Consider the following 26570-nt stretch of genomic DNA (forward strand, 5'->3'; position numbering starts at 1 on the left):
CCTCCTGTATTCTGCTGTTAGCTGCTTCTAGTGAGTTTTTTATTTCAGTTATTGTATTTTGCATCTCTTCTTGTTTAAGTTTTATATCTTGTATCTCTTTGGTCAGTGTTTCCTGTGAGTTATCCATCTTTGCCTCCAGTTTATTTCCAGTGTCTTGCATCATCTTCAGCATCAACAGTCTAAAGTCTTTTTCCTGGAGGCTGAGAATCTCCTCATGGCTTAGCTGTTTTTCTGGGGTGTTTCCTTTCTCCCTCATCTGAGTTATAGTCCTCTGTCTTTTAATTTTTATAGGTTTTTGGTGTGGTGACATTCTTACAGATAATAGAGTTGTAGCCTCTCTTACTTCTGATGTCTGCCCCCCTGTGGCTGAAGTCAGTATCTATAGAGACATTTTTGAAGAAGTCAGCTGTGAAGAGAAAGTACTAGGAAGGGATGTGAGGTCAAGGAAGTTTTTTTTTTTTTTTTTTAAGATGAGAAAAATCTGCACTTATTTAAATGATGACAAGAAGGAGCTAATAGAGAGGGAGGCATCCAGCCAAAGCACATCCCACGTTCTCTTGGAGAGATGAGAAGAAGGGAGCAGAGGCAGATGTTGACACAACCATCACTTTGGGAGGAAGGAGGGGAGGGAGGAGAGAGGGCGGCCGGATGTCCTGGTGGGAAGCAGAGACAGTTCCTTTCTGATGGTTTTATTTGCATTTCCAGGTGGAGACTTTGGTGTTTGAATATTAACGAAGTTCATGAGGGGCTGCCAACTGGTGGCCTTTGTGGCAGGATTTAGGGCTGGATCTCACCAGCACCATATTTTTTAAATTGGAGAATTTAAGCACATTTTGGCAGGGCTCCGATTTCCCGTTGTCACAGCTCCTCCCTCCCCACTTTGTCCCATCTTTCCCTCATTTATCAGCCTCCTTCCTGGAGGTGTTTGAACTAGTGACTGACTTTGGTGATCTGGCTTTCTGTAACGGAAAGCATTTATTAATGATAACTATTATTTATAGTTACTGTTAAACCTTAAGAAAATAAATAGCCAAGTTCAGGAAGCATAATGAGAAAGTAGCCAAATGGAAGGTAGATGAGCACACCTTCGTTTTCAAAGACCGAGCTGTTTAAATACAACCCTGCCAACCTTTCCCTTGGCACCTGCTTCTTTCCTCTCAGGGCTCCACCCAGCCCTTACCTGGTACTGACCAGCAGCTTTCCAGATAAGATCTCTTGTCCTTATGGTGGCTTTACACGTAGGTGGTCTGATCTCTCTTTTCCAGCTGAGACTCTGAGGGTAATTTTCCCAGGAGCTCGTGGCAAGAGAGAGAGCGTTCAAGTTCATTCACACTTGGGTGTGTACTTGGCACTGAGTACTGTTGGTGTTTGGCACGTCCTGGCTGGATTCTAGCCATTTCTTGGGCAGTAAATTCTCCGTTCCTCTTCTCCAGTTTTTCTTGTCTCCACAGAGAATGTTGTTTGCCCCTCCTCCACACGTCTGTGAACAGTCATGCTGTGAGTTCTGCCCTGATCAGTCTTTTACCTTCCCTCTTTGCAGGAGAGAGCTGACATTGAGATGATGGAGCCAGACCACCTGGACCAGGTACTGGCTCTGTCACTTGTCAGCAGTGCAACCCTGGGCAGTCTAGTTCCCTCTCTGTGCCTCTGTTCCCTTCTCATGAAGATGCAATGTTGGAGGCAGTTATAGCATCTACCGTCATAAAGATGCTAGGGAGGGCTGGGCGAGGTGACGTTTGTAAGGAAGAGTGCCTGGCAGGGCAGGTAACACCAGCATTCATTATATACATACACATACCCAAAGCATCCTCTGTCACTTGGGCAATGTGAACCCTTTCCTCTCATCTTTTTCTTGTGTTGAACTATCCACTTTATGTTTTTATTTCTTTACACTCTGGATTCTTTTATAAAACTGCTTGAGGTCTTTGTATTTCCAGTGTTGAAAGCAGTGCCTGTTAAAACCTTAGACATTATCGGTGCTCAGTCAATGTTTTGATACGTGTCGTAATTATTTCGAAACTCTCTTGTCAAATGTGGTTCTCATTTAGGGACAGAGGGGATGGAATAACAGATGCAATCTCTAGATGACTTACATTGTCTAAAACCAAAGCCCTTGGGCAGTCTCGTTACTGTCATTATTTTATAAAATGACAAATTAAATATAGAGAATTTAAGTTACAGTAACTTAATTGCAGCCGTAAACCGTAATTCAGATTTTCTTTTTCAGAAAACAAGACAGAAGCTATTTCTTGGAAAACCAAGAAGCCAGTGTTGATGAATCAGTTATAATTGTTTCTGAACCTCCATTAAATTAAAGTATTTCAGAACGGTGTATTTTTTCCTGTGAATCCTATGAGTGCTCCAGCGAGATTGTCCATCCTTCCATTGTGAGTTTCTTAAAGGAAGCATCATTTTTTTGGGAAAAGAGTCCTAATTGCATGATGATGCCCCTTTCCTAAGAGGGCAGTGAAATCACAGTATGGAAATCAGCATTCAAAGAGAAAATCATTCTGCTTTGTGTAAATCTTTTCATAAAGTACATAGGACTAGTGACTTTTTTTTTTTTTTTTTTTTGGTCTTTTATTGCTATTTCTTGGGCCTCTCCCGCGGCATGTGGAGGTTCCCAGGCTAGGGGTCGAATTGGAGCTGTAGCTGCCAGCCTAAGCCAGAGCCACAGCAACTTGGGACCCAAGCCGCGTCTGCAACCTACACCACAGCTCACGGCAACGCCGGATCGTTAACCCACTGAGCAAGGGCAGAGACTGAACCCGCAACCTCATGGTTCCTAGTTGGATTCGTTAACCACTGCGCCACGACGGGAACTCCCATTAGTGATTTTTTGAATTGAGGGTTTTGAACCCTAAGAATATATACACACCTTTTGATATTCATGTAGTCAGAGATAAAGTTGCTCTGAAATGATCCAACACTGCCTCCTGTTTCTCTTTTCCACTGTAAGAAAGTGCGTAATGAAGTTTAGGCACATGTAACAAGTAGGTGACAGTTAGAGACAGAATTTCAAATAATTTATTTTCCTTTCCATGCTTTACAGCCCTTTGTCACTATTATATCTGTCTACACCTTGAATGTCCTTCTCTGAAGAATAGCGGCATAATGTATTGACAGTGACACCGCACAGTGCAGCAGCACCTGGAAATCATATACACTAAATCTCAATTTATCTGCAGATGGATGGCTGCTCCGTATAATTAGGCGTGGATCTCGAGCAAAAGGGTGCTTTCTTTATTTTCCAGTTCTTCAAAGCTTCCATTTTGTTACCCAGACTTTTCCCTTCCAGTCTCCTTTTTGTTGTAAAAATTCCAATACTTAACATCTTCCTTTCAGCTCTCAGTCTCATAAGCATGGTTGAGACATTAAATTTTCTCCCCTCTTCTCATTTCTTGGCCTGCGTGCTGAACGAGAATGGATATTTTGGGTGTGGTAGGACACGGGTGAGGTGAGCATCTCGGCCTCTGAAACTCAAAACCTAGTGGGAAACCTGCTACACCTTGCCACGCTTGAATTCCTTTGGGACCCAGGAAAGCAATGAAGCGAAGTCAGCACACAGAAACCAGCACCCGCTCTTGGCGACTCCTCCCATGTGACCTCTCGCTGTATGGTGGCTGAGCTCAGAGGAAGGGTTTTGAGGACTAGAGTTGGCAGAAGACTGTCTTCAGGTTCCATTACATCTGATGTCATAGGTATATTGGATATTTATAATGTTTCAAAGTTTATGGCAGCCCGTGATTTTTTTTTCAGGTTTTAATTTTGCTCATTAAAATAGTAGATTAAAAGAACACTACATGTGAAGGGTGAATTTGGCTTAAACTCAGGAATACTGATTTTTCTTATTAAAAATAATCTCTTAGCACTCCCTTCAGCGACTTTTGATTTCTGTTTGTTGCGTCTCGCTGCCCAGCATTTTGGATGAACTGGCCCTGCCCTGCTCCACTTGTTCATCCTGATGCCTTCCATTCTGCCCTGGTCCTTTCATTGCACTGCACCTGCCTCCTCAGTCATCTTAAAGAAATCAATCCGGAGTCTCTTTCTGGCCTTGTTTTCTTTCTTTTTCTTTTGATAGCGATTGGAGCTTTGTCGGGGTAGAGCCTTGACATCACTGACTACATGTCCTTCTAGAAAGTCTTTTCTCTTTTGTCCTAACAGGACTTTGGGGTTTTCTGGGTTCCTCCTGCATGTCTGATAGCCCCTGTTCCTCATCTCACCCTTTACCAAAGTGCAGTCCTCGCCCTTCCTTTGATCTCTTTCGTGACTTGTTCCCCAGGTCAGCTGACCTTATAAAGCCTTTGCTCTGGGTATCTGGGGATGTCTGCGATCTGCTTCTCAAGGCAGTTCTGGTTCTGCATCTCTTCCTGATGGGAACCAGTTGGACCGTAACGATGTAACCTTCCCTGGACCCATGCTGCTCTTGGTTGGTGGTTTAGGGTGGAAACCCCAGTGATCCCTTCCCTTCACATCTGTTGGTTCAAGTTATCTGTGTCTCCATCACCAACCTGTCTGCCTTTCAGATGCCTGTCAAGGCCTAGGAGAGTCAGTAGAATCTGAGTTAAGTGGCAGGACCGTGGGGAACAGCATTCCCAGTAAGGGCAACAGAGACAGAATGGGGAGGGTTTGTGAGGGGTCAGGGGTCAAACTTGATTTGAGTGTTTGGGGGATAGTTAGGATGGGGAAAGATGGGGTTGGAGAAATTTAATAATCTGTAATGGAAGTTAGAGATTTTAAACGGAAAAATGGGAGTGGTGTTAGGGCTTGGTTGAGGTTATTTTTTTTTTTTTTGTCTTTTTGCCTAGAAAATAGGACCGCTCCCGTGGCATATGGAGATTCCCAGGCCAGGGATCCAATTGGAGCTGTAGCTGCCGGCCTACACCAGAGCCACAGCAATGCAGGATCTGAGCTGCATCTGCAACCTACACCACAGCTCACGGCAACATGGGATCCTTAAACCACTGAGCAAGACCAGGGATCGAACCTGCAACCACATGGTTCCTAGTCAGATTCATTAACCATTGCGCCACGATAGGAACTCCAAGATTTGTGGGTTTTTTTTTTGTCTTTTTGTCTTTTTTCTAGGGCCGCTCCTGCGGCACATGGAGGTTCCCAGGCTAGGGGTTGAATTGGAGCTGTAGCCACCGGCCTAGGCCAGAGCCACAGCAACTCAGGATCTGAGCTGTGTCTGTGACCTACACCACAGCTCACGGCAACGCAGGACCCTTAACCCACCGATCAAGGCTAGGGATTGAACCCCAAACCTCTTGGTTGCTAGTCGGATTCGTTAACCACTGAGCCATGATGGGAACTCCTGGTTGAGCTTTGATATGAAAATGATTAGGGTGAGGAAAGCCTTGGCGAGTTAGAGATAAAGGGGTGGGGGTGGGGCCAGGCCTTCAAGCCTGGGGGCTCGAGGGCCCCACGGAGAAAACTGAGAGGGTGCCTTGAAAGGGAGTGGATGTCAGTTTTGGGAATACTCAGCTTGAGGTGACATGAAGCCATTTCAAAGGAAATGTCCATTAAGCATTTGAAGATAGGGGCACAGACAGTGTGAGTGCAGGGCTGGGGAGAGAAATGTGTGAGCCATAATTGCCTTTTCAGTTTTTACTGCTTTTTCCATTCCTCGTGATTCATTCTTTTGTGCTTTAATGCTGTCGGGTTATTTATGTTAATAATAAACCTCATTTATCTTGAAGATAGCTTTCAGTTGGCCTGCCACCAAATCTTCAAACTTATTTTTCTCAGTGACAAATAAATGATTATAAGGCTATGGCTTGTCACAGTTTTATAACTTTGGACAAATTTATCTATTGCTGTGAGTTAAGTACATTAAGATAAACGTGTCACAGGTACTAATGGCATTGCGCCATAATCAATGGCAGGTCATGTGACTTTGTGAGCCCTTTAGCAAAAGCTCAAAGATTTTCTGTACAACTGTAAAAGGATGCTTTACAGTTGTTTATCCTAGGGTCAGTTTTTTTTTTTTGTTGTTGTTGTTGTTGTTTTTTAAGTAAGGAGTGAGGGGTGAGGGTCATGATGCTGATTGAGTAGTAATGGAACTTGGCTTTTTTATTCCTTTGTATGTTATGTGCATTGTTCACACATGAGGCCAGGAGCCGGGAGGCCTTGGTGGTTGGGGAGGGTGGGGTGGGGAGGCACAGTAAGAGGTGAGGAAAAGCTCAGCTTTAGCTGTGATAGAAAGCCAGTTTCTACTCTGACATCCTATGTTGCGAGGAGGACACAACCTTTTGCTTCTTTTTCGTCTTCTTTGTTTTCCTTCTCTTTCTTGGCTGCCCTGTGGCCCATGTTGTTCCTGGGCCAGGGATCAGATCCAAGCTGTAGTTGTGACCTAAGCTGAAGCTACTGCTACGCTGGGTCTTTAACCCACTGTACTGGGCCGGGGATGGAACCTGCGTCCCAGAGCTGCAGAGACACCGCTGATCCCATTGCACCACAGCAGGAACTCCACCTTTTGCTTCTTGAGGATGAGTCACTGAAGGGCGTGGGGCAGATGCCCCTCATTTGGGTTGAGGAAGAGTCCTTGTTCCCCCGTTTTTCAGCTGCTGTTATTGGCAGGCTTCGTGGCAGTCTGGGTTCCAGTTGCCAAGAGGCAGCCCTCTGCCACCTACTGTCCTGTGTGTTTACAGCAAAGAAGGTCCAGGCCCCAGAAGGCCTTCGTGAGGCCGAGTCCTGCCTGTGGTTAGCAGAGGAGTGAGGCGACCGAGTGGAGAGGGACCCTCTGAGTCTAGGCAGCAGACCGTCTAACCATGACTCCATTTAACCTCTATCTTCCTTAGAAACGAGCGGCGTTGATGATCTTGGGCTTCCCTGTCCGTGGCCAGCACCCTGCTTCTCTGCCTCTGTAGGTTACGTATAGCCGATGTTAGGGATGGGAAATGTGATAGGAACAGAGCAGTCAAGAGCACAGGGGGGGACAGAGAAAGGCATGAAGAAGCCGAGCTTTAAGAGGGAGCTCTCCGTGTGTTACAGGGAGATGGATGTTCTGAGAGGCAGTGGCTTGTGAAGTTCGCAGCGCTGAGGAGTTGAAACAAACATCTAGGGCTTGTGCCTCCCAGCTCAGAGGTCTTTTATGAGAGCAGTGGCTCTAAGAAGTTAGCACTAGAGCTGCAAAAAGGCAGTGGTCCTGCCTCTCCATTTTGCCCTCCGTTGCTGACCAGAGCCACCCCAGGGCGCTTCTACACTCTCTTTAAAACGAGTCTTCCAAGGTCGTCTCAATGGATAACCATCTGCCTGGACCTTTCCTAAGCTTCCTTTGGACTCATGGGCTGCGTCATCATTTTCTAAACCATATCCTCAGTATCACATGCCTTTCCACTCACATCCATCTGACCCCAAATTATGGAGCACATGTCCTCAGTATGTGCATATTTATTCATAAATTAACTCATGCGCTCATGTTATCCTATATAATTTATTTTGTAGAAAATAAATATGGCGCCTCCCATGCCACACACAGGAAACTTGAAATAAAAAGGCATTGGGTAAAAGTAAATATAAGCAGAAGTTCTAATATCTTCTTTCTGTGGATTATTTTGTCCCCCTTCCCCTTTGCCAGAGGAGCCGCATTTAGTCTTGGAAGAATAAATTTCAGGCATTGTCCTGTAGTTTTTAGAGCGCTTTGTCTTCGTTTCTGTTGCTTCTAGTCTTGTCCAGATTTAAAGCTCCATTCATCGCCACTCTTTCTTTTTTGTCACACACGTTCTGCTTGTTTGTATAACCTGGTGGTAACCAGGATTCTCTGGAGAAACAGAGTATATGCATTCTGGGAGAGAGAGGAGTTAAGATTTATTTTAAGGACCTGGCTTATGTGATTGTAGAAACTGGAAAAGCTGAAGTCTGCAGGGTAAGTCAAAGGCTGGAAATGCAGGTAGAATTTTTCTGTTTTGTTCTGGAAGTAGAATTCCCTCTCCTTCAACTGTTTGGACGAGGCCCACCCACCTTATGGAGGGTAGTCTGTTCTGCTCAGTTGACTGATTTAAATGCTGTCACAGCTAAAAAAAATAACTTCATGGCAACATCTTGACTGGTGGTTGGCCCACAGCTGGGCGCCATTGCCTAGTCATGTTGACAGGCAGAATTAACCACCCTACATCCTTATCATAATTTTCCATTGGAGCTTTCGTGGTAGCCACCTAGCTCATCTTCCCACCTCCCATGCCACACACTTCCATCCATCCCCTACTGCTGAAAGGACCTTTGAAGGAAAGGCGTCGGTGTGGGGGAGTTTGATTGATTGTAAGCACTGTAAGTGATAAATATATTCACTGCAATAATATGTTGCTTTAGCATGTCCCCAGGCACAGTTATGGTAAAATTTAACCTCTGTGCTATTTGAACCCCTCTCACTTTCCAGCCCCATGTCTCCTGTCACTGCCAGTCTTAGGTACCCATAGTTACTCCCAACGTACCCTCAGTTCTTCATGGCCACCGAGGATTTTCCTATCTCTGTGGCTTTGCTTCATGAAACAGGACCAATGCTCATATAAGGCAGAATGTTCAATGAGAGGAATAAAGAAGAGGTTGTGGGAGATGGTAAGTGGATGTGAGTCCTTCAAGCTTTTCATATCTGGAAAAACATCATTAAGCTGGGGAGAGAGAACGGAGGGTAGATGGTGTGACGGGCTGAGCTGTGTCTCCCTCACCCCCCAATTCATATGTTGAAGTCTTAGCTCCTAATGCAGCAGAATGTGCTTGGGTTTGGGGATAGGATTTTTACCAAGGGGATTTGGGCTAAAATGACGTGACTAGGGCAGGCCCTTGTCCCAAAGGACTGGCGTCCTTTATAGGAAGAGGAAATTAGAATGCAGACATGTGCAGGGGGACAACCACGTGAGGACACAGGGAGAAGGGGAGCATCTACAAGCCAAGGAGAGGGGCTTTGGAAGAAACCACCCCCTGACCCTGTGATTTCAGACTTCACATCTCCAGAGCTTTGAGAAAATCAGTTTCTGTGGTTGAAACCCCCTTGTCTGCAGCACTTGGTTATGGTGGCAGGTGAATACCGGGGAAGTGAGGCAGGGCTCAGGAAACACAGGGTGATTTAAAGCCAGGAGGCAACAAAACATAGAGTGTGTTACAGGCTGCGGATTGAGCATCAGAGTCTGTACTATTGGGTTACAGCTGGTTTCCAGAACGTGTTGGAAATTTGCCTGGTACTTGAATTAACCATCCTTGAGGAGTGTGGAAAGGGGATCCCTGATGATGTTTTGTTTGGTCTTAGCAGAGAAAGCACCTCCAAGAGAGGGGGTTTTCTCAGTGGGTACTGGGCCAGGGCTTTGCTTTTAAAATCTTGCACACCGTGAGGGGAAAATCTCTTTTGTTCCTGTACTGCCACCAAGTCTCACGTGGTTATTTAAGACCCAGATGATAGAACGAACAACAGGTGGTGGAGATGCTCTTGCTACTTTCGTTTTGTGTGGTTATGCTAGTCACGCAAGGGTCACGGTGATCCTCTGTTACCCTTTGTAGCCTGGGTTGGTGGAAGTGCCAGCATTTCCCTTAATTTTCTTTTCTTTTAAAAAAATAGTTTGTAGGAGTTCCCTTGTGGCTCAGTAGATTAAGGATCTGGCATTGCCACTGCTGTGGCTTGAGAACTTCCACATGCCACGAGTGTGGCGAAAAACAAAACAAAACAAAAGGTTGTATTTTTGAGAACAGTTTTAGCTTTACAGGAAAATTACATAAGTAAGACAGAAAATTTGCATCTAACCCACACCGAATTTCCCGTTATTAACACCTTATGTTAGTAGGGTACATTTGTTCTAATTAGTGGACTCATCTCAATATGCCAAATCCCTACTTTTTTCAGTTTCCTTAGTTTTCGTCTAACATCCTTTTTCTGTTCCAAGATCTCACCTATGACACCATGTTAAGTTTTCATGTTTCCCAGACCCCCCTTGGCTGTGACATTTTCTCAGGCTTTCTTTGTTTTTGATGACCTTGAGAGTTTTGAGAAGTATCGGTCAGGAATTTTGTAGACTCTTCCTCTACTGAGATTTGTCTGATGTTTTCTTCATGGTTAGATGGGATTAGGATGAGGAAGACAACATGGGTAAAAGGTCATTTTCATCACATCTTGTCCAGGGTGCTTACATCGACTTGTCTTGATGACTGTCGACTTTGGACTTGATCACCTGGCTCAGCCTGTGTTGCCCATATTTTTCCACAGGGAGGTTCTCTTCTATACTGTACTTTTTGGAACAAAATCACCATGTGTGGCACACTCTTAGGCGTGGGGACTCTCAAGTTTTTAAACAAAAAAACATGTTAAGTAGTTTTTAGAGAGTAGCTGTGAGTGATGGTGTTGCTGAAGTATGGGAAGTGGCAAAAACAAAACCCCCCAAAAGAAAACCATAATTTGAAAAGATACATGCACCCCAATGTTAATAGCTGCACTGTTTACAATAGCCAAGACATGGAAGAAGCCTAAATACTCATCAACAGAGAAATGTATAAAGAAGGTGTGGTCTGTATATGTAATGGAATATTACTCAGCCACAAAGAAGAAAGAAATAATGCCATTTGCAGTAACATGGATGGACCTAGAAACTATCATACTGAGAGAAGTTAGTTGGAAAGTGAAAGCCAAATATATGATATCACCTATATGTGGAATCTTAAAAAAAAAAAAAGGATGAAAAGGATACAAACGTATTTGCAGAATAAAAACAGACAGACTTTGAAAATCGTATGGTTACCAAAGGGTGGGGAGGTGGGGAGGATGGACTGTGGGTTTGGGATTGGCATAGGCACACTGGGGTATATGGAATGATGGACCAACAGGGACTTGCTGTATAGTGCAGAGAACTCTACCCAGTATACTGTGATCATCTGTAGGGGAAAAGAATCTGAGAGAGAATGGATGTGTGTACATGTATAACTGAATCACTTTGTCGTACAACAGAAATGATCGCAACATTTTAAATTAACTGTAATTCAATAAAACTTAAAAAGGAATCTAGATAACAAATAGACATACAGATAATGTAATAAAAATAAGCATCATAGGAGGGGAAAAAAAAAACACCCAATACCCAGCCCCTAAACATGCTTATTTGTTTTGTTTCAGAAAAAAATACTCCATACTGTCACAAGAGAAGTAAGAAAAATGTTGATTTGAACTTTGTAATTTGTCAAATAAAAATAGTTTTCAACCTTGGGCTTTTTTTGTTGATTTAATTAAGACAGTCAGTTCTTATCTGTACCACGGTAGGCTTATCTGTACCACTGGGACGCCAAAGCTATTGTTGCAGCCAGAAAAGGAAAGATTAAATTGGTGTGTCTTTCATTATTAATTGAAGGTTATAGAACATTGCTTTCTTAAAAGGCACTCCCTTGACAGGTACACTTACTGGGCAATCAGAGTCCCTGTGGGCTTTTCATAGCTTGACCTGTCCCGAGCTACTGTTTCTAGTATGGGCAGACCGCCTCATTACTTCCCTCTAGTGGTCAGCTTTAAAATCTTGAATCCTAGTGGGACAAATTCAGCAGTAGAAACTTGTAATTCAGGGCAATCCTCATGCTAACTTTCCTTAATATTTTAACATGGATGCTAAAGTGACATGGTGATTTGAATTTTAGTGTGTCTTTTTTTTTGGAGTAGAACTAATTTTTAAATGAGACAGTGTTTTAAGGCAGTAAGTAATAACTTGATTAAAAGCAAAAGTGATGAAGATCAGGATTCCAGGTAGAAGGTTTACCTAGCTACTGAAATACAAAAAACCTCCATGGCTATTTGATTTTAACCAGGGAACTGAATTTGGCTTCTTGCAAGTGTTTTATCAGCACTATAGGAGCAGGTGCATATTCTAGATAAACTTGAAAACTACAGAGCTTTATGGGGCTAAGAGTGAGAGAGTCCTTTAGAGCATTGCTTGTCACCCCTTCGCAAATATAAATTTTATCTCTGGTGCAGGAAATGGCCTTCTTTCAGAGGTCTACATCAGCATTCATTATTTTACCATGCTTTAAAAAGATGCAGTGCTTTTCATGTATGCTATGTCTGCATAGTCTGAGAGAGTTGCAGTAATTTACAGAACTTGAGAGTTTTTGTATTAGTCTTGATGGAAATACTGGGTGGCACAGTCCTTGAGTGTGAGGATACTAATCCTTTGAATGAGTTTCTTGTGTTGGTGTCCAGACCGGAGTTTTGTTTCATTGAGAACCAGAGGGGATGATGGCTTTAAAGGAAAGGCAACTAAAGCAACGTGGAACCTGCGAGTCCTCTTAGAGACCCCTGACTAGGACTAAAGCAAAAGCTGAGGGGCAGCAATCCACTAAGCCTTGCTTCTGTACAGAAATAAGAAGGAAGGAATTTGTACAGAGAACGGGTATTCAATCCGTCATCTGCTTGTGTCCATTTGTGATATTCTTGTTGCTTATGCTACCGTGTATAGACATGGTCAAGGAGAAGTTGATACATCTTTGTTTTCCTGGAGAGAAGTACCTTAAGTAATGAGGTGACCTGTCTACTGTTGTTCTCCCAGCTCCACCTGATCCACTGGAACTCCACCTTGTTTGGCAGTATTGATGAGGCTGTGGGGAAGCCCCATGGAATCGCCATCATTGCTTTGTTCGTTCAGGTAAATGGTCTCCTGCTGTGACTGTTAGATTGTTAAGTATTTCTAATTCATTTTGCAGAGATGCTTATTTCTAATTCATTTTGCAGAAAAGTTTTTTTTTTTTTTTTGTTCTCTCTCCCTTTTACTACTGAGAGGTGACACTAAACACATTTACAGAGAACACTGATAATTTAAAAATAGAAGACTTGATCTCTGCGGGCCCAGTGTTAAGCAGTCATATTCATGGGTAGAAAATGGTTTATTGGCTTATTAGAAATTTTCTTCAGTGTAGCATTCAGGGTCTTTGGAGAAATGAGTTAGAAAATGTCTCCTGAAGGCAGAGTTCATTTTATTAATGAAAAAGAATTTCAGAAAATGTATTTGGACCCTGCCTTACTACAAAAATCTCAGAAAAATCAATACTATAATCATGTTGTAGATTCTTCTAGCTATTTGTTATTAATAATTTTCACCCTAAGATGATTTGAAGTGTCATATAGAGAACACTGAGAAAATAAGACTGGCAAAGATAAAGTCTGTATAAAGTTTGGATTTGAGCTCTTTGGTGGGCAAAGAATATTTATAAATTTAGTGAACCATACAAAAGGGGACCATATGCTTTCAAAGGTCAACTTTTAACTTAGTTCCTAAGGTGAATCTTTTAAGTTTTGTCTTAGCAGCTACTTGATGCTTGTTCTGAGACAGAAACCCTGGACATTTTAGGCTTCCCTCTCCCGCCTCTTACAGAAGAGAAACCATGGGCCAGAGAGTCCAAGTCATTGTTTACAGTTACACAGGGATGTAATGTCACCAGTCAGGACCAGAAGCCATGGTCCACTTTGTGGTTCCAGCCTGCCTTTGGATAGCCTGGTGGCCCTTAAACATTTAATTTTCCAGAGAGAGTTGAGGAAGAGGCGCTTCAAATCCTGTTTTTTGGGTGGCATGTATTTCAGTAGTATTAACTACAACAATTTCCCATTATAAATACATCTAAGGTATTTCTGTGTTGATATTTAAAAGCAGACTTCCAGTTTTAGCCTTTTAATATTTTGAAATCCATGTCTTTAAAGGATGACACATGTCATAGAACTTGAAAACAAACCATTGCATTTTAAAACAAATCTTCTCAGTGTTTATTTCATGGCTTTTTTCACAGGCAGGGCCCTATATTCTTTCTATATATATATATTTTTAGCCTCACCCACAGCATATGGAAATTCCAGGGCCAGGGATTGAACTTGAACCACAGCAGTGACGATACCAATTCTTAACCTACTCAGCCACCACAGATCTCCTCCTTCTGTTTCACAAGTGCACTGTATAATAGAGTGGAATCACAAAATATTGATGAAAAAAGGTTTGAGTTATACTGTAAATACATTTTTATAATCGTTAGTATGCTAAAATAATAACCATCAAAGTCCACTTTTTGTAACCTTAAAAAGTTAACAGGGCATCCAAATTTGACAACACAAGGCAGTAGAAGTAGAAGGCAATGTCTTGTTATTTTAAAAAAAGAATAAAAATAAGAATACAATACAAGGTAGAATATAAATAACCAAATAGTCATGTGTTGAAGAGAAGGGAACATGTTAGTTTCATCTTTGGAACTGACACTCAATAAATACTTGTGAAAAGAGTGATATACGGTAACCTGATGTTTTCACAGACTGCTTCTTAGCCTCTAACAGGTGACTTGCAGTGAGGGAGCCCTGGGTTGGAAGCCAGGCCTCCTGGGTCAACATCACTGTTTCCTGGAACGAGCTCATTACTGGAGGCCAGCAAAGCTTGAGAGCTTGCAGACTGATTCTGACTTTCCAGTAGAGGGAAGGTCCAGGTTACTGATGTGAGAATGCCTTTCTCAGGAGAGAGTAGAGTTACAGAAACTGTGAGAACAGAGTTCATAGAGGAGGGAAGGCTGATCAGGAGTGCCGGGCAGGGCAGAGGGTCTTGCACTTGGGCGAGAGGGCCGGGCACATTGGAGGGAGGGAGTCTGAGAGGTGAGGATGGACTTCCCTTTCGAGAAGCTTGACTGAAAGACAGGTGGGGTAAGAGCTAGTGGAGGTATACACAGCGAGCTTCAGCGTGTTTCATTCTGGGATCTAGATGGCGCTGTATTTTCATCCTGAACAAAAAGAGCTAGTGCAGATGTTGCTTAAAAATATCGACAAGATTTGCAGCAACATGGATGGAACTAGAGATTCTCACACTAAATGAAGTAAATCAGAAAGAAAGACAGATACCGTATGATATCACTTATATGGGGAATCTAAAATATGGCACAGATGAACCTATCTACAGACTGAAAAAACCTAACAGACGTGGACAACAGACTTGTGGTTGCCAAGGAGGAGAGAGACAGGGGAGGGGGCAGGATGGACTGGGAGTTTGGGGTTAATAGATGCAAACTGTTGCATTAAGAATGGATACACGATGAGGTCCTGCTGTATAACACAGGGAACTATGTCCAATCACTTGTGATGAAACATGATTGAAAGATAATATGAGAAGGAGAGTGTGTATAAATGTAAAAAAGAAGAAATATTGGCAAGAAAGGGGATAAATGATCTAGAAAGGTCCCAAAAGAGGAGGATGGGTGCAGATGAGAGCTTGTGTGGATGGACTAACCTTAGACAGGAGAGGTCCCACCCTTTCTCTGAAATGGGGACCCAGGAGGAAAGGGTGGGCACAAATGGCACGAATTTGTAGGTGAAGAAAGCCAGGAAATTCGGAGAGTTCAGGCCTGATGACCTTTATTATCTCTGAGACATGCAGAGCAAAATTATTTATAGAGCAAAGGAAACGTGGGTGTGGGGCTGGGTTTGAAATAGCACCGGAGGGAAGGACCGTGGACCTGGCCGTCAGTGCGGGGACCCGCTGGACATTGGCCATCACGGATGGTACAACAGATCGTGGGCTGTTCTCTGTCCGGCGAGAGGCGTAGAGAGTTCTAGCAACTTGTGGCATGACTCTGTGGCAGAGCAGGTGATTTAGGAGAACAAAGGGGTCAAAGAATGGAGAGGCATTGACGAGATGTCATTTGGGGCAGGCAGGAAGGGAAAGAGACAAGCCAGGAGCACCCGGAGAGGCTGGGTTTCTGGTGATCAGCAAGTGGGAAGACGGAAAAGAGGAGTGAGCTGGGTGGAAGGGCAGTTATGGGCAGGGCAGGGGGTGGCCTTTGGACATGCAGTTTTCAGAGTGAGAGTAAATCCAGGGTGTGTTCTCAGGATGGGGTTGCTGAGGTGGGGCGGAGCTGAGGGGCAAGGACAGGCCAGGGAGACCGAGGAGTGAGAGCTAGGCAGGGGGAGCAGGTCACTCACGTGGATCTTGAAGTCCTTCGGCGTGACAGTAGCAGGACTTGAACATTGGGAATGACTGGAAGGTCAGAGAGTGACAAGTAGAGCAGGAGAGCACCAGGGGAGGGCGTCCACTCAGAGGAGGGTGGCCTTGTGCTGGGGCGCAGATTGCCCCTCAAGGTGGCCTTGAGCAGACCCAAGGGGTTCACAGAGACCAGGAGGCGGTGGGAGAGCTTCTCAGAGCTGTGGAGTCGTCCTCTTCCCAAGGGCATGGTGCGAAATGAGGGAAGATTGGAGTTAGGAGTGGGGAGATGCAGGACTGTGCAGCCCTGAGCTTCCAGGAGAGGTGGCTGACTATGTGGCTGGCATTTGGGGCAGTGGTAAAAGATGGCCAGGGAGAGACGGAAGAGGTTACCTGGCTCCTGGCTGACTCTTGGCCCCAGGTTTCATTGTCACCAGGATGGCTGTAGGCTTTTAGGGGCTGGGGTATGCAGAGTATCATTTCTTGTTGGTGGCTGTAACCTCTTCATACACAAATTTGACCAAGAAGAAAAGGAAAGAAACTGAGCGATAAATAGCTGGAGTGGGTTGCAAACTATAAAGTTCTTCCCATATTGCACCTTTATAGCTAGAAGGAGCCAGTGATAGTTATTGAGTGATAGTTTATGTAAAACCTGTAGTTGAAGCCGTGTAGCATTTTGACTAAGAGGGATACAGGCGCTATTCGCTGGATTATGATGCACCATGCTTTGTTCCAAGGTTTTTCTTCAATCAAGTCTTTTTCTTCAACTTTGTCACTTTTATCCACCCCACTGTGAATGTGAGGAAGCTGAAGAACATGGAGGTTAGTTAAACCGGCTTAAGGCTAAAAAGTGAGTCAGGGTCAGAACCCAACATCCAAGGCGAGCGACTTTGCTCCTGGACCACTGCATCCTTTGGCCTTTGACTGCGTCCAGATGTGGAGTTATGCTCTGACCAGAGATGCCTTAGGTGTGAACAGACCCCTCCTGTGGGTGGAGGCATCCAGGTGCTACAACATGGTCAAACCAATACAACAGAGGGGTCCGTTTCCCCTGATGATCCGGTGAAAACGTCGGCCTGCAGGTCCAGGCTTTTGCACTCAGGAGTGTGTTTCCCTAAGATATATATGTTTTTAAACTTCAGGTAATTCATTTTCTGTTCTTTGAGCCTGTCTCAGGAATGGCAGACACTTGGCAAATAAAGTCTTGATTACTTTGAACCGATTGGCTTGTCTTAGGTTATGTAAGTTTCTTGCCACACCTCTTCCCTCTGATGCCCTTTCACATCTGCCTTTTCACCTTGCACAATTCCCAGTTGGCTCACGTGGAAAGAAACAGGGAACGTGAACACAGGGACAGCTTTTCTAGCTCCTTGTAGGTCATGCTCCAAAAATTTATGTGGGAGAGAAAAAAAATACAGTGATGGTTCATCTGAGGTTATAAATTGTCTCTGCTGTGACTGCTCTGCCTGCCATGATCACGGCCTAATTGCTGAAACTTGGCTGCAAGATGGAACTCTGATTGTACTTAGAATTTTTAAAATTAGAGTCAATATTCTTTTTAAAGTCTCGAATTCCTTGGAACGTTTTATACACTAAAAATATGTAATGATAGATAATGCTTTAAAATAGGGAAAGTTACAAATGGCATATTCTTATTTATTTAAGAATAAAAAGGTGGTTATAGAACTATGTCCAGTGGTAATCAAGAACATGTCCTGGGTGGAGTTCCTGTTGTGGCTCAGTGGTTAATGAACCCGACTAGTACCCATGAGGACATGGGTTCGATCCCTGACCTTGCCCAATGGGTTAAGGATCTGGCGTTGCCTTGAGCTGTGGTGTAGGCCCCCAAAATGGCTCGGATCCCCTGTTGCTGTGGCTGTGGCATAGACTGGCAGCTGTAGCTCTGATTCGAACCCTAGCTTGGGTACCTCTGTATGCTATGGGTGTGGCCCTAAAAAGCAAAAAAAAAAAAAAAAAGGGGGGGGGGTCCTGAGTTTGATGACTTTAACTATGAAATCACATGCTCATTTTTCTGAGTTAAATTTTTTCAGTGTGGTATTTCCAGATCATCTTTATGGCGATGACCTAGAAATACCAAAGGCAGAAATGGAAGGCTTTTGGCATGTGATCAGTAAATTTAATTCAGAAATAGCCTCAAAATGTTTATATGGCAGTATTATATGAGTTGATATGTATATAGCACAGTGCTTGAAATCTCTGCTTGGCCAGGTGAATTTAGAATGGATTCTTGGAAATGTCCAGGAACATAGCTAGTACTTCCTTGTGCTGACTTCGGTTACAACTTTAGATTGTCTCTAATAGATGTTGACCTGGCTGTTAATAAAAAGGTCATTTACTCAGCAAGAGGACATTCAGGTGAACTTGAACTTCACTTCTGTTGGTTATTTTAAGCAAGAGCTACATATTTAAAAGCTTTATGGCTATGATTTATGCTTTATACCTTTCAGATAGGAAAAGAACACGTAGGCCTGAAGGCTGTGACTGAAATCCTCCAAGATATTCAATATAAGGTAAGTCATTATTTAAAAGAAAGTAAAAATGCTGGTTGTGTAAGAGGTTTCCAAGGTTTCTAGTCTGTCCTCAGGCCGGAAGATTCTGTAAAAGGACTCACAGACCAGCCATTATTCTTCTACTTATGGATACAGATCAAAAGTCAACATAGTAAGAGTTCCCACTGGGGCACCATGGGTTAAGAATCCAATTGCAGTGGTGCAGGTTGCTGTATAGGCCTGGCACAGTGGATTAAAGTATCTGGTGTTTCTGTAGCTGCAGCTCAGGTTCAGTCCCTGGCCTGAGAACTTCCATGTGCCACAGACGCAGCCATAAAAAAAAAAAAACACACACACACACACACACCTCAGCACAGTGGAAAGGTGGAGGGGGACGCTTCCAGAGAAACTGGGCACAAGCTTCCAGGCCCTGTTCCCTGTGAGTTGCGTGGGGACCCAGCTGATTCTCCCAGTAGTGATGTCACAGCCCACATGCAGCGTTGCCAACTAGGGAAGCTCACCTGAGCCTCGGTGTCCACGGATTTTACTAGGGGTCAGTCATGCCAGCTGCCAGCAGGTAGTGCCTGAGTGACCAACCTCGGCTACTCTGTCTCTAGCCCTCCCAGCCTCATCCTCAACAAAACCAGGCTTTCACCACAAATCACATCATGGGGACAAATTTCTCTGGTCCAAGTGGTACAGTCTGGCCCAAGGCCTCAGGCCTGCAGAACCACCCTAATCAGGCAGCATAGCCCAAGGGCTCAGAGATTACCTCACAGGAGGCAGCCTGGGGCCAGGCTTTAAGACAGGCCTTCTTTGGGTGGTTGTGCAAGGTTTGAGCCCAGGCCTGCTGAGTTAACCCTTTCTGCCCATTGGTTAAAGGAAAGAAGTGTAAATGAAACAAAAATCGGGGTGACCGCCCTTCAAATTTTTTTATGTAGAAAGAAAGACAGGTACACATAAACCATAAGATAATATGTCCCAGGGAAGGTGCCCTAGATTGATTTGACGCCATGGTGACTGGGCGTAGCATTGCTGGGGAACCACCGCTGGTACTGTGTACACAGTGCAGTGCCCAGCACCAGGCCTGCTCGTCCTGAGCCAGCAGCATCTGAGTGGCCTTGTGGGGGAAGCTCACTGTGAGGCTGCTGGAGAATCCAGCACAGGAACACAAAGAGCCCAGGCCTGTCCTAACATCCATCGGGGAACCACGTCCTACCAGCTCTGCACTCTCTGGCTCAAGCACACTCTCTAGAACCAGGCAAGCCCCTCTACAGAAGATGACCTGAGCGGGCTCCGAGTGGATCTGGCTCCCCAGGGAAAGCACAGACTGAGCGAAGACTGGTCAAAAGGGGACAAATCTTTGTTGACATTTGTCTAATAGAAATGGGTGGAGAAATTTTCCCTTATTGCTTCAGCTAATGGGACAGGTGTCTTTATGGAATATGGGAGGATGAGGGAGGCGGGTAAGCTGGGTTCTTTAATGTGTCCAGCAGTGCCTAGGAGTTGGAAGAGACTAAGAGGTTAGGCATTAACCCTCCCATTATGTCTGCGTTAATAGAGTCATGAGAGGCATCCAGCTGCCTGTTAGGCCTGACTCTTTAAATGGGACTGTTTAAAATAGTGATCAGTAGGAGTTCCCATTGTGGCTCAACAGGTTAAGAACCCAACTAGTATCCATGAGGATGCAGGTTCGATCCCTGGCCCCTCTCATGGGTTAAAGATCTGGCATTGCTGCAAGCTGTCACAAATGCGGCTTGGATCTAGAGTGGCTGTGGCTGTGGCTGTGGCTGATTCAGCCCCTAGCCTGCGAACTTCCATATGCTGCAGGTGGTGCCCTAAAAAGAAAGAAAAAAAAAATTAGTGATCAGAAAGGTGAATTGGTGAATGATGGCACAAATATTTTTTGAAATTTAAATCTCGTTCTGATAAATGTGTATGGAAATTCGACCTTTTCATTTGACTGGCAGTTCTTCCCTGGAGCAGGAGAGCATCTAGGATGGATTTTAGAGCTGAGTTACCACATCCAAATGGGGCACAATGAGAACTCGGAGGCAGCTTGTCATACAAGCAGGTTGGGAACAGAGATCACAGAACCAGGAGGAAAGTCATCTCAAAAGACTTCCTGAACGAGGGCCGGCGTCTCTGGTCTGGAGGTGCCAGGAGCAGGAAAGGTAGCTGACTTGGGACAGACAAACACTGGACAGTTTGCAGTTTCACACTGGGGATTCTAGGGAAAATTGAGAGGTGGTCATAAAGACAGTGCTACAGACTGAGAGCAGGAGTATCTTACTGGAACCAGCGGCCCCTGTTGCTCCAGTGAGACGACACATGGACACATTCTCAAATCTATGGGGTCTGCTGGTGCCAGTCAGGAAAGACTGCAACCTGGATTTTTAGTGCTAATGACTTTTTTTGTTCTAAAACTTAGAGATTTTATGTTAATGTGGGGGTACATTGTTTTCTTTTTCAGGGGAAGTCCAAAACAATACCCTGCTTTAATCCTAACACTTTATTACCAGGTAAGCGTTCATCTGGCTGCGTAAGATGAATTTGAACTGTGAAGATGACTGCTTTGTTACCCTCAGGATATATACAGCTATATCTTATTAGCTAATAAAGTGTCTCTACTATTGATATTCTCTGTATCTGGCACCAATTTCAGATTTCTCTAAACCTGGCAGTAAACCTTTTGATATAATAAATACTTTGCCACTAGCTCCATTGTGTTGTGTTTGTATTTTCAAAAGTGTTTCCTTTGTATTTTCATTTGTGCAAGTGATGACCTCTGTGTAAAGCACGAGTATAATAACTTAACCTTGTTGTGCATCTAAGATTGGCCAGCGAAGTTCTTACTAATCTCTGGCATGAAATAAACTTTATATCTAATTTTAAAAGATAACCTCTTTGCAGTCATGCTCTTTAGCTCTTATTCTAAATACTTAGGTATGTCCGAACAGGTAAGAGGTATGTACAAAATACTCAGAGTATACTTTTTAGATAGAGGTTGTTTTGGATAAAATTATGATCTTCACACTTCTCTGCTTAAATTATGTGAAAATTGTTAGGGTTCCAAACGAAACCGAATGCATTATATCTTCTCCTTTTTACATTTAATTGCTCTACAATGAACCAGTTTTTGCCATATGTTGAATATTTGCCCATCATGTTTAATCACAAATTCCTCTCACGGAGAGCTAAAAGGTTTCATAAGAATGATTTCTTTTATTCTATTATAATATGATTTTAATGTTTCTCTGTTGAGGAAGAATATAGAGGTAGTTAGACCAGAATGGTTATACACGTAGATTCTTTTTTTTTTTTGTCTCTTGTTTTTATTTAAAAAATTAGACATAGGATTTAGCATTCTTAAAAGACCCAAAGGCTCTAATTATCACACCCAGGAAGAATTCACACAATCTCTTACTTTAAATTCCAGAAGTTACAGATTATTGAGTTGTTGTTCTTGTTGCATTTTACAGGGATATTTATTTTAACTCAACTTTTTCAAAGGTCATTTAAATACACAGACTCTGAAACCAGACTGCTTTGGTTAGCCCAGAGGTCTTGGGCATATAACATAATCCTCTGTGAGTCAGTTTCCCCATCAGAGAAATGGGGCTAATAAAAGGACCGATCTCACTAATTAATGTAAAATGTTTAGAAGAGCATTTCACATGTAGTAAACATTCAGTAAATATTAGGTACAATCAGTCAGGTAAATCCTCCAATAAGGTAAAAAACCCCCCAAACTGTGGATATACTTCTCCTCAAGTGAGCAAACTTGATATATAAAATATACATCAAGTGTGTATATATATCACATAGTATATCAAGTTTATGTATATTCCGTTTGTATAGTCATAGTTAAGCGTGTATATAATTAATTGATAGAAATCACTGTAAATAATAGAAAGAGCATTCACCATGTTTTCTACTGATTATTTTCTCCTTATGATCAGTTTAAAAATACATATGCGAGGTTCTAGTTTAAAAATGGCATCAGCCTGTTATTTGGACAGTTTGTAATTTTGAGAATGGTTGGAATCTTCAAAATTTTTTTCAATTACCTTGCCTTCCCATGACATACCCTGTGGTTGGTTTGCACAGATCCTCTGCTGCGGGATTACTGGGTTTACGAAGGCTCCCTCACTATCCCGCCTTGCAGTGAAGGTGTGACCTGGATATTATTCCGATACCCTTTGACGATATCCCAGCTACAGGTGAGTGCAGTGCGTTCTTCCAGAAGGAAGGTCAAATGTCGTTTCTGGGAAGGGGCAGCATCTGCTTATGCTCAGGCTCCCTTTGGGTCAGTTAGAGCAGTCACACCTTTTCAGATGAAAGTCCAGTGCCTTGAACCAGTGAAAGCAATTTGAAAGGTCAAGGATGAACAAAACCCAGTAAATAGCCAATAATACCCAATCTGTGGTGTTAGAAGTCAGTTTTTATAGAGTAAATAGAAGTCACTGAAACAGTCAGACTTCTGATTCGTCTAGTTTTTCCTTTATATGGATTTTCCCAGGCATTGGAGAGGAGAAATGGAGGTAAAGTGAGAATGCCAGTTATTTCTGCAAGCCACACTCGAGCTTTGTAATAGTTCTTCCTTGGCTTACACAGGAAGGTTCTGTATGCAGAGGGTGAGGGAGAACTTCTGGAATGCCCTGGAAAGTTCTGGATTTGCCTTACATGTGGGCCTGTAGCCAGCCGGAAGGGGTGTGAAAGAACTCAAGGGGGATTTTTTTTTCTTTTCTCTTATGGTTTATTACTAGATATTGAACATAGTTCCTTGTGCTATGCAGTAGGACCTTGTTTATCCTTCTATATATAATAGTTTGTATCTGCTAGTTCCAAACTTCCAGTCCAATGCTCTCGTGCCCTCCCCACTCCAAAAAAAAAGGTCCCACAAGTCTATTCTCTATGTCTGTGAGTCTGCAGGTGGTGTACAATCTTAGATGACTAAGCATTCCCAAAGCACTGAGTTTTAATGTACAATATGTTTTATGATGCTGGAGATACATTTCCTGGCCTTTAAATGTCATTGACTCTGTTAATACACAGTATTTACTGGATATAATAACAATCTATGTCGTAGTCCTATTTTTTTTTTTTTTTAATCCTTGACGTGGGCTAATGTTAACATGTGATATTACTCCTTTGAGACTGAGCTGGTAATTTATTATTTCATGCATTGATTCATTTGGTGATTACTTGACATTTAGTATGTATAAGATACCATAGTAGGCATTGATGGTGGAGAACAAATAAGACGTACCCCTGACCTCCTAGAATTCACCGTGGGGGGGGGAAGGCAATAGGTTCACATTTAAAACCCAATAATTTCATGAGGACAGTGCCTTGGTATGGCATGCGCAGCCTGGGATCACATAGGAAAGGCACCTGGATGAGATTCAGCCATTTGGTAGACCTTTCCCAACCAGGCAAAGGGATGTGGCATGGGCGTTTGTGGGCATTGCCAGCAAGGGGAGAAATGTCTGCAGAGGCAGGAGGCAAGAGAAAGCACAGTGCCTTTGGGGATGCCCACTGCCAGTGTAAACAGCCAGTGACATGAAACGAAGCTGGAGAAGGGGGGCACGGGTTTGACCTGCAGCAAAGGGCTTTGGTGCTGTGCTGGGGAGGGTGACAGCAAGGAGCCACTGGAATGTAGTGAGAAAGAAAAAGCGTGACCAAAACGGTGCAGAGATGTGCTAAGATTGTGGCAGAGGCATGAGAGGAAGGTAATGGCTTTGGAAATAACAAAGAAGTAGAATCAGTAGAATTTGGTGACTGATGACCTAGGGGGGAACCTCGGGGAGGGAGGACCCACACATTGCCCCTGGGATTTTGGCTTGGGTCACTGGTGAATGTAAGATGCTGCTCTTCATCATAACACGGAATAAAGAAGGAAGAACAGGCTTTATGGAGAAGGCTGTGAGTTGATGGTTATAAATGTTGAGAGTTTGAGATGCCTTAGAGACATTCAAGAAAGGGGTCTAAGATACAGGTGGTAGCTGAAGAGCAGGTCCTTCAGGAAGAGATAAGAAGTCATGTAGAGAACCGGGCCGGGGCAGCTGGGAACAGGTGTGAGTAGGAAGAGATGTCCCCAGGGAGTGGCTTGGGGAGAGGGGGAGGGGGAGGAGTCAGGAGGTCCGTGTGATGTCTGGAAGCGAAGGGAGTTGTGGGCTTCAAGGAGGGAGCAGAGTGAAGAGTACCGGATTCTGCACACACGGAGGCAAGGACTGAAAGCTGTTGGTTGGCATCAGCCACAAGGAGACGTGTCACCCTGGCAGACGAAGTGGACACAGCACACAGGGCCTATAGTCACCTTTCTTCAGCTGTTTAGGGGTAATTTTTAAAAACGGATCAGATCTTTTAGCGAGAAATAAAATTTTTCTCTATAACCACAATAAATGTATATTTATTGCAAGTCAGTTAGAATTAACCTTGGTGAGCCACCAGAGAGAAAATTCTCAATTACACTTAGAAGTCCACTAAAGATCCCCTTGCTAGCACAGTATTGGGAGTATTAACGTTGGACTCTATTGTGGATGTTAGCGGATAGCCTGTAAATGTGAGCTAGGAGGTTTTACTTCCAAGTTGACCAGTATGTTATGTTCAAATCGAGAGACAAATCTTCATGCCTTTCAATCCTGTGTGCTTCAAGGGGAACCTTGCTTTGCATTGTCCCCCCAAGTAAGGCCAGTGACAAAGTCTAACCCTGACTCACTCAGTCATGCTCCTCAATGATTGGGAAGGAAGCCATGTCTTCCTCAAGGGGAGCCAGAGGAATGTGTACTGGAAGGAGGAATCCCAACTTCTCTTGAAAACAGATGACTTTCCAGTTAGCTGTTACTTTTCAAGGAAAAAGATGTAGGTGCTGTTGGTCCAGAGGGCAGGAATATGAAATGGACACACATACACACACATTAAAATGCAACTTAGAGTGATTTAGAAAACAATTCTAATTTTAGGAGGATATAAATCAGTCTGTCCTGACTGGAATGTTTTGGTGTTGCTGCTCATCTAATTTCAGAGAAAGCAGAGCAAAACATAGGTCCAGAGAAGGCAGTAAAAACAAGAGGGACCAAAAGCAGAGGATGTACTACTAGAATCAAAAACCAAGAAAAAGTGAGGAACCTTATTTTGTTGTGCTTTTAAAGGAGCAGAGAAACATAGAGACAGAGGCAGAAAGAGAGAGAGGATTGATACAGAAACATAGAGACAGAGGCAGAAAGAGAGGATTGATACAGAAACATAGAGACAGAGGCAGAAAGAGAGAGAGGATTGATACAGAACATAAGGGACGAGTAAGTGGCAGGTGGAGTCGCTACAAAACTGATCATGGTGAGAAATGGCAAACGGAGAAAGTATCCTCTTCTAGGGGCAACATACGTAATTAAGCTGCCCGGTATTATTATGGAAACAATTGGTATCGTGAAATGCATCATCTGTCACAGGATAATAACGTCTGCACTTACAGCTTAATTAAGGAGAAAGTGTCCATCATAATGCTTTCCTACCAAATGCACAGCAGCGCCGGTCAAGGAGGAATCTTCGGCTGAAGCCTGGTGTTGACAGCCAAGCCTCTCGTGGGGCATTTGCATCTCCCCGAACGCTAGGAATTCTGGCGTCTGGGAGGAGAAGCCCCTGATAGGTTGACTTTTTCATGTTGTTCCCGGTACCACAGCATGTGCTATAGGGGAAAAAGCCCACACACCATGGGATGGATTTGGATAAGTGTTGTTCAAAACATTTTACAAAGAGAGCTGTAACCATTAAATTGGTGCAATACAAAACAATGGTCTAAGCATTAGGAAGCCAAAGTAAAAAGCATTTTTTTACACACACGCATAATATGCACACACAGAGAAATGATTGATCGGTAAGCCTTACTCTCCTTTTCCTGCTTTTTTTTTCCTCTCCCCTTTTTTTTTTTTTTTTTTTTTTTTGCAGTTTCCTCTTACGCATCTGTTTCTAGTTCTTAACTTACCTACTTCTCAAATTAGATGTGTCTATCTTTGTTGATTCCTTTCTCTTTCAAGTAACACCAGTGAAATGAAGGAATATGGATGTTTGTCTTGGTTTTCGCCATGTGGATACACGCCTGTTAGAACTTGGAAAACCCAGTTTTAGTTTGGTCTCCATCCAGTCTGGCCTC

The 26570-nt window shown here is 43.5% G+C and overlaps 1 protein-coding gene across 6 annotated transcripts in view; it reads left to right on the top strand.

Annotated features, from left to right (window-relative positions):
• CA8 (carbonic anhydrase 8) overlaps positions 1–26570 on the top strand; it is a 124646-nt gene that overhangs the window by 41956 nt on the left and 56120 nt on the right. For 5 of the 6 annotated variants that reach the window (XR_014843781.1, XR_014843780.1, XR_014843779.1 and 2 more), the window contains exons 4-7: positions 12513–12608; positions 18374–18436; positions 20889–20937; positions 22526–22638. Coding sequence is in view for 3 of the 6 variants with exons in the window: in XM_021089340.2 (XP_020944999.1) it covers positions 12513–12608; positions 18374–18436; positions 20889–20937; positions 22526–22638 (321 nt within the window). In the remaining 3 variants the exon portion in view is untranslated. Of the gene's footprint in view, positions 1–12512; positions 12609–16642; positions 16859–18373; positions 18437–20888; positions 20938–22525; positions 22639–26570 lie in introns of those variants that run through there. The other variant, XM_085022317.1, reaches the window with a different exon arrangement.

This window comes from Sus scrofa, chromosome 4 (assembly GCF_054392235.1).
Source record: "Sus scrofa isolate SSC_HxYL_T2T_F1_AM1 chromosome 4, Sscrofa_HxYL_maternal_Yorkshire_Landrace_v2.0, whole genome shotgun sequence".
Classification (NCBI taxonomy): Eukaryota; Metazoa; Chordata; class Mammalia; order Artiodactyla; family Suidae; genus Sus; species Sus scrofa.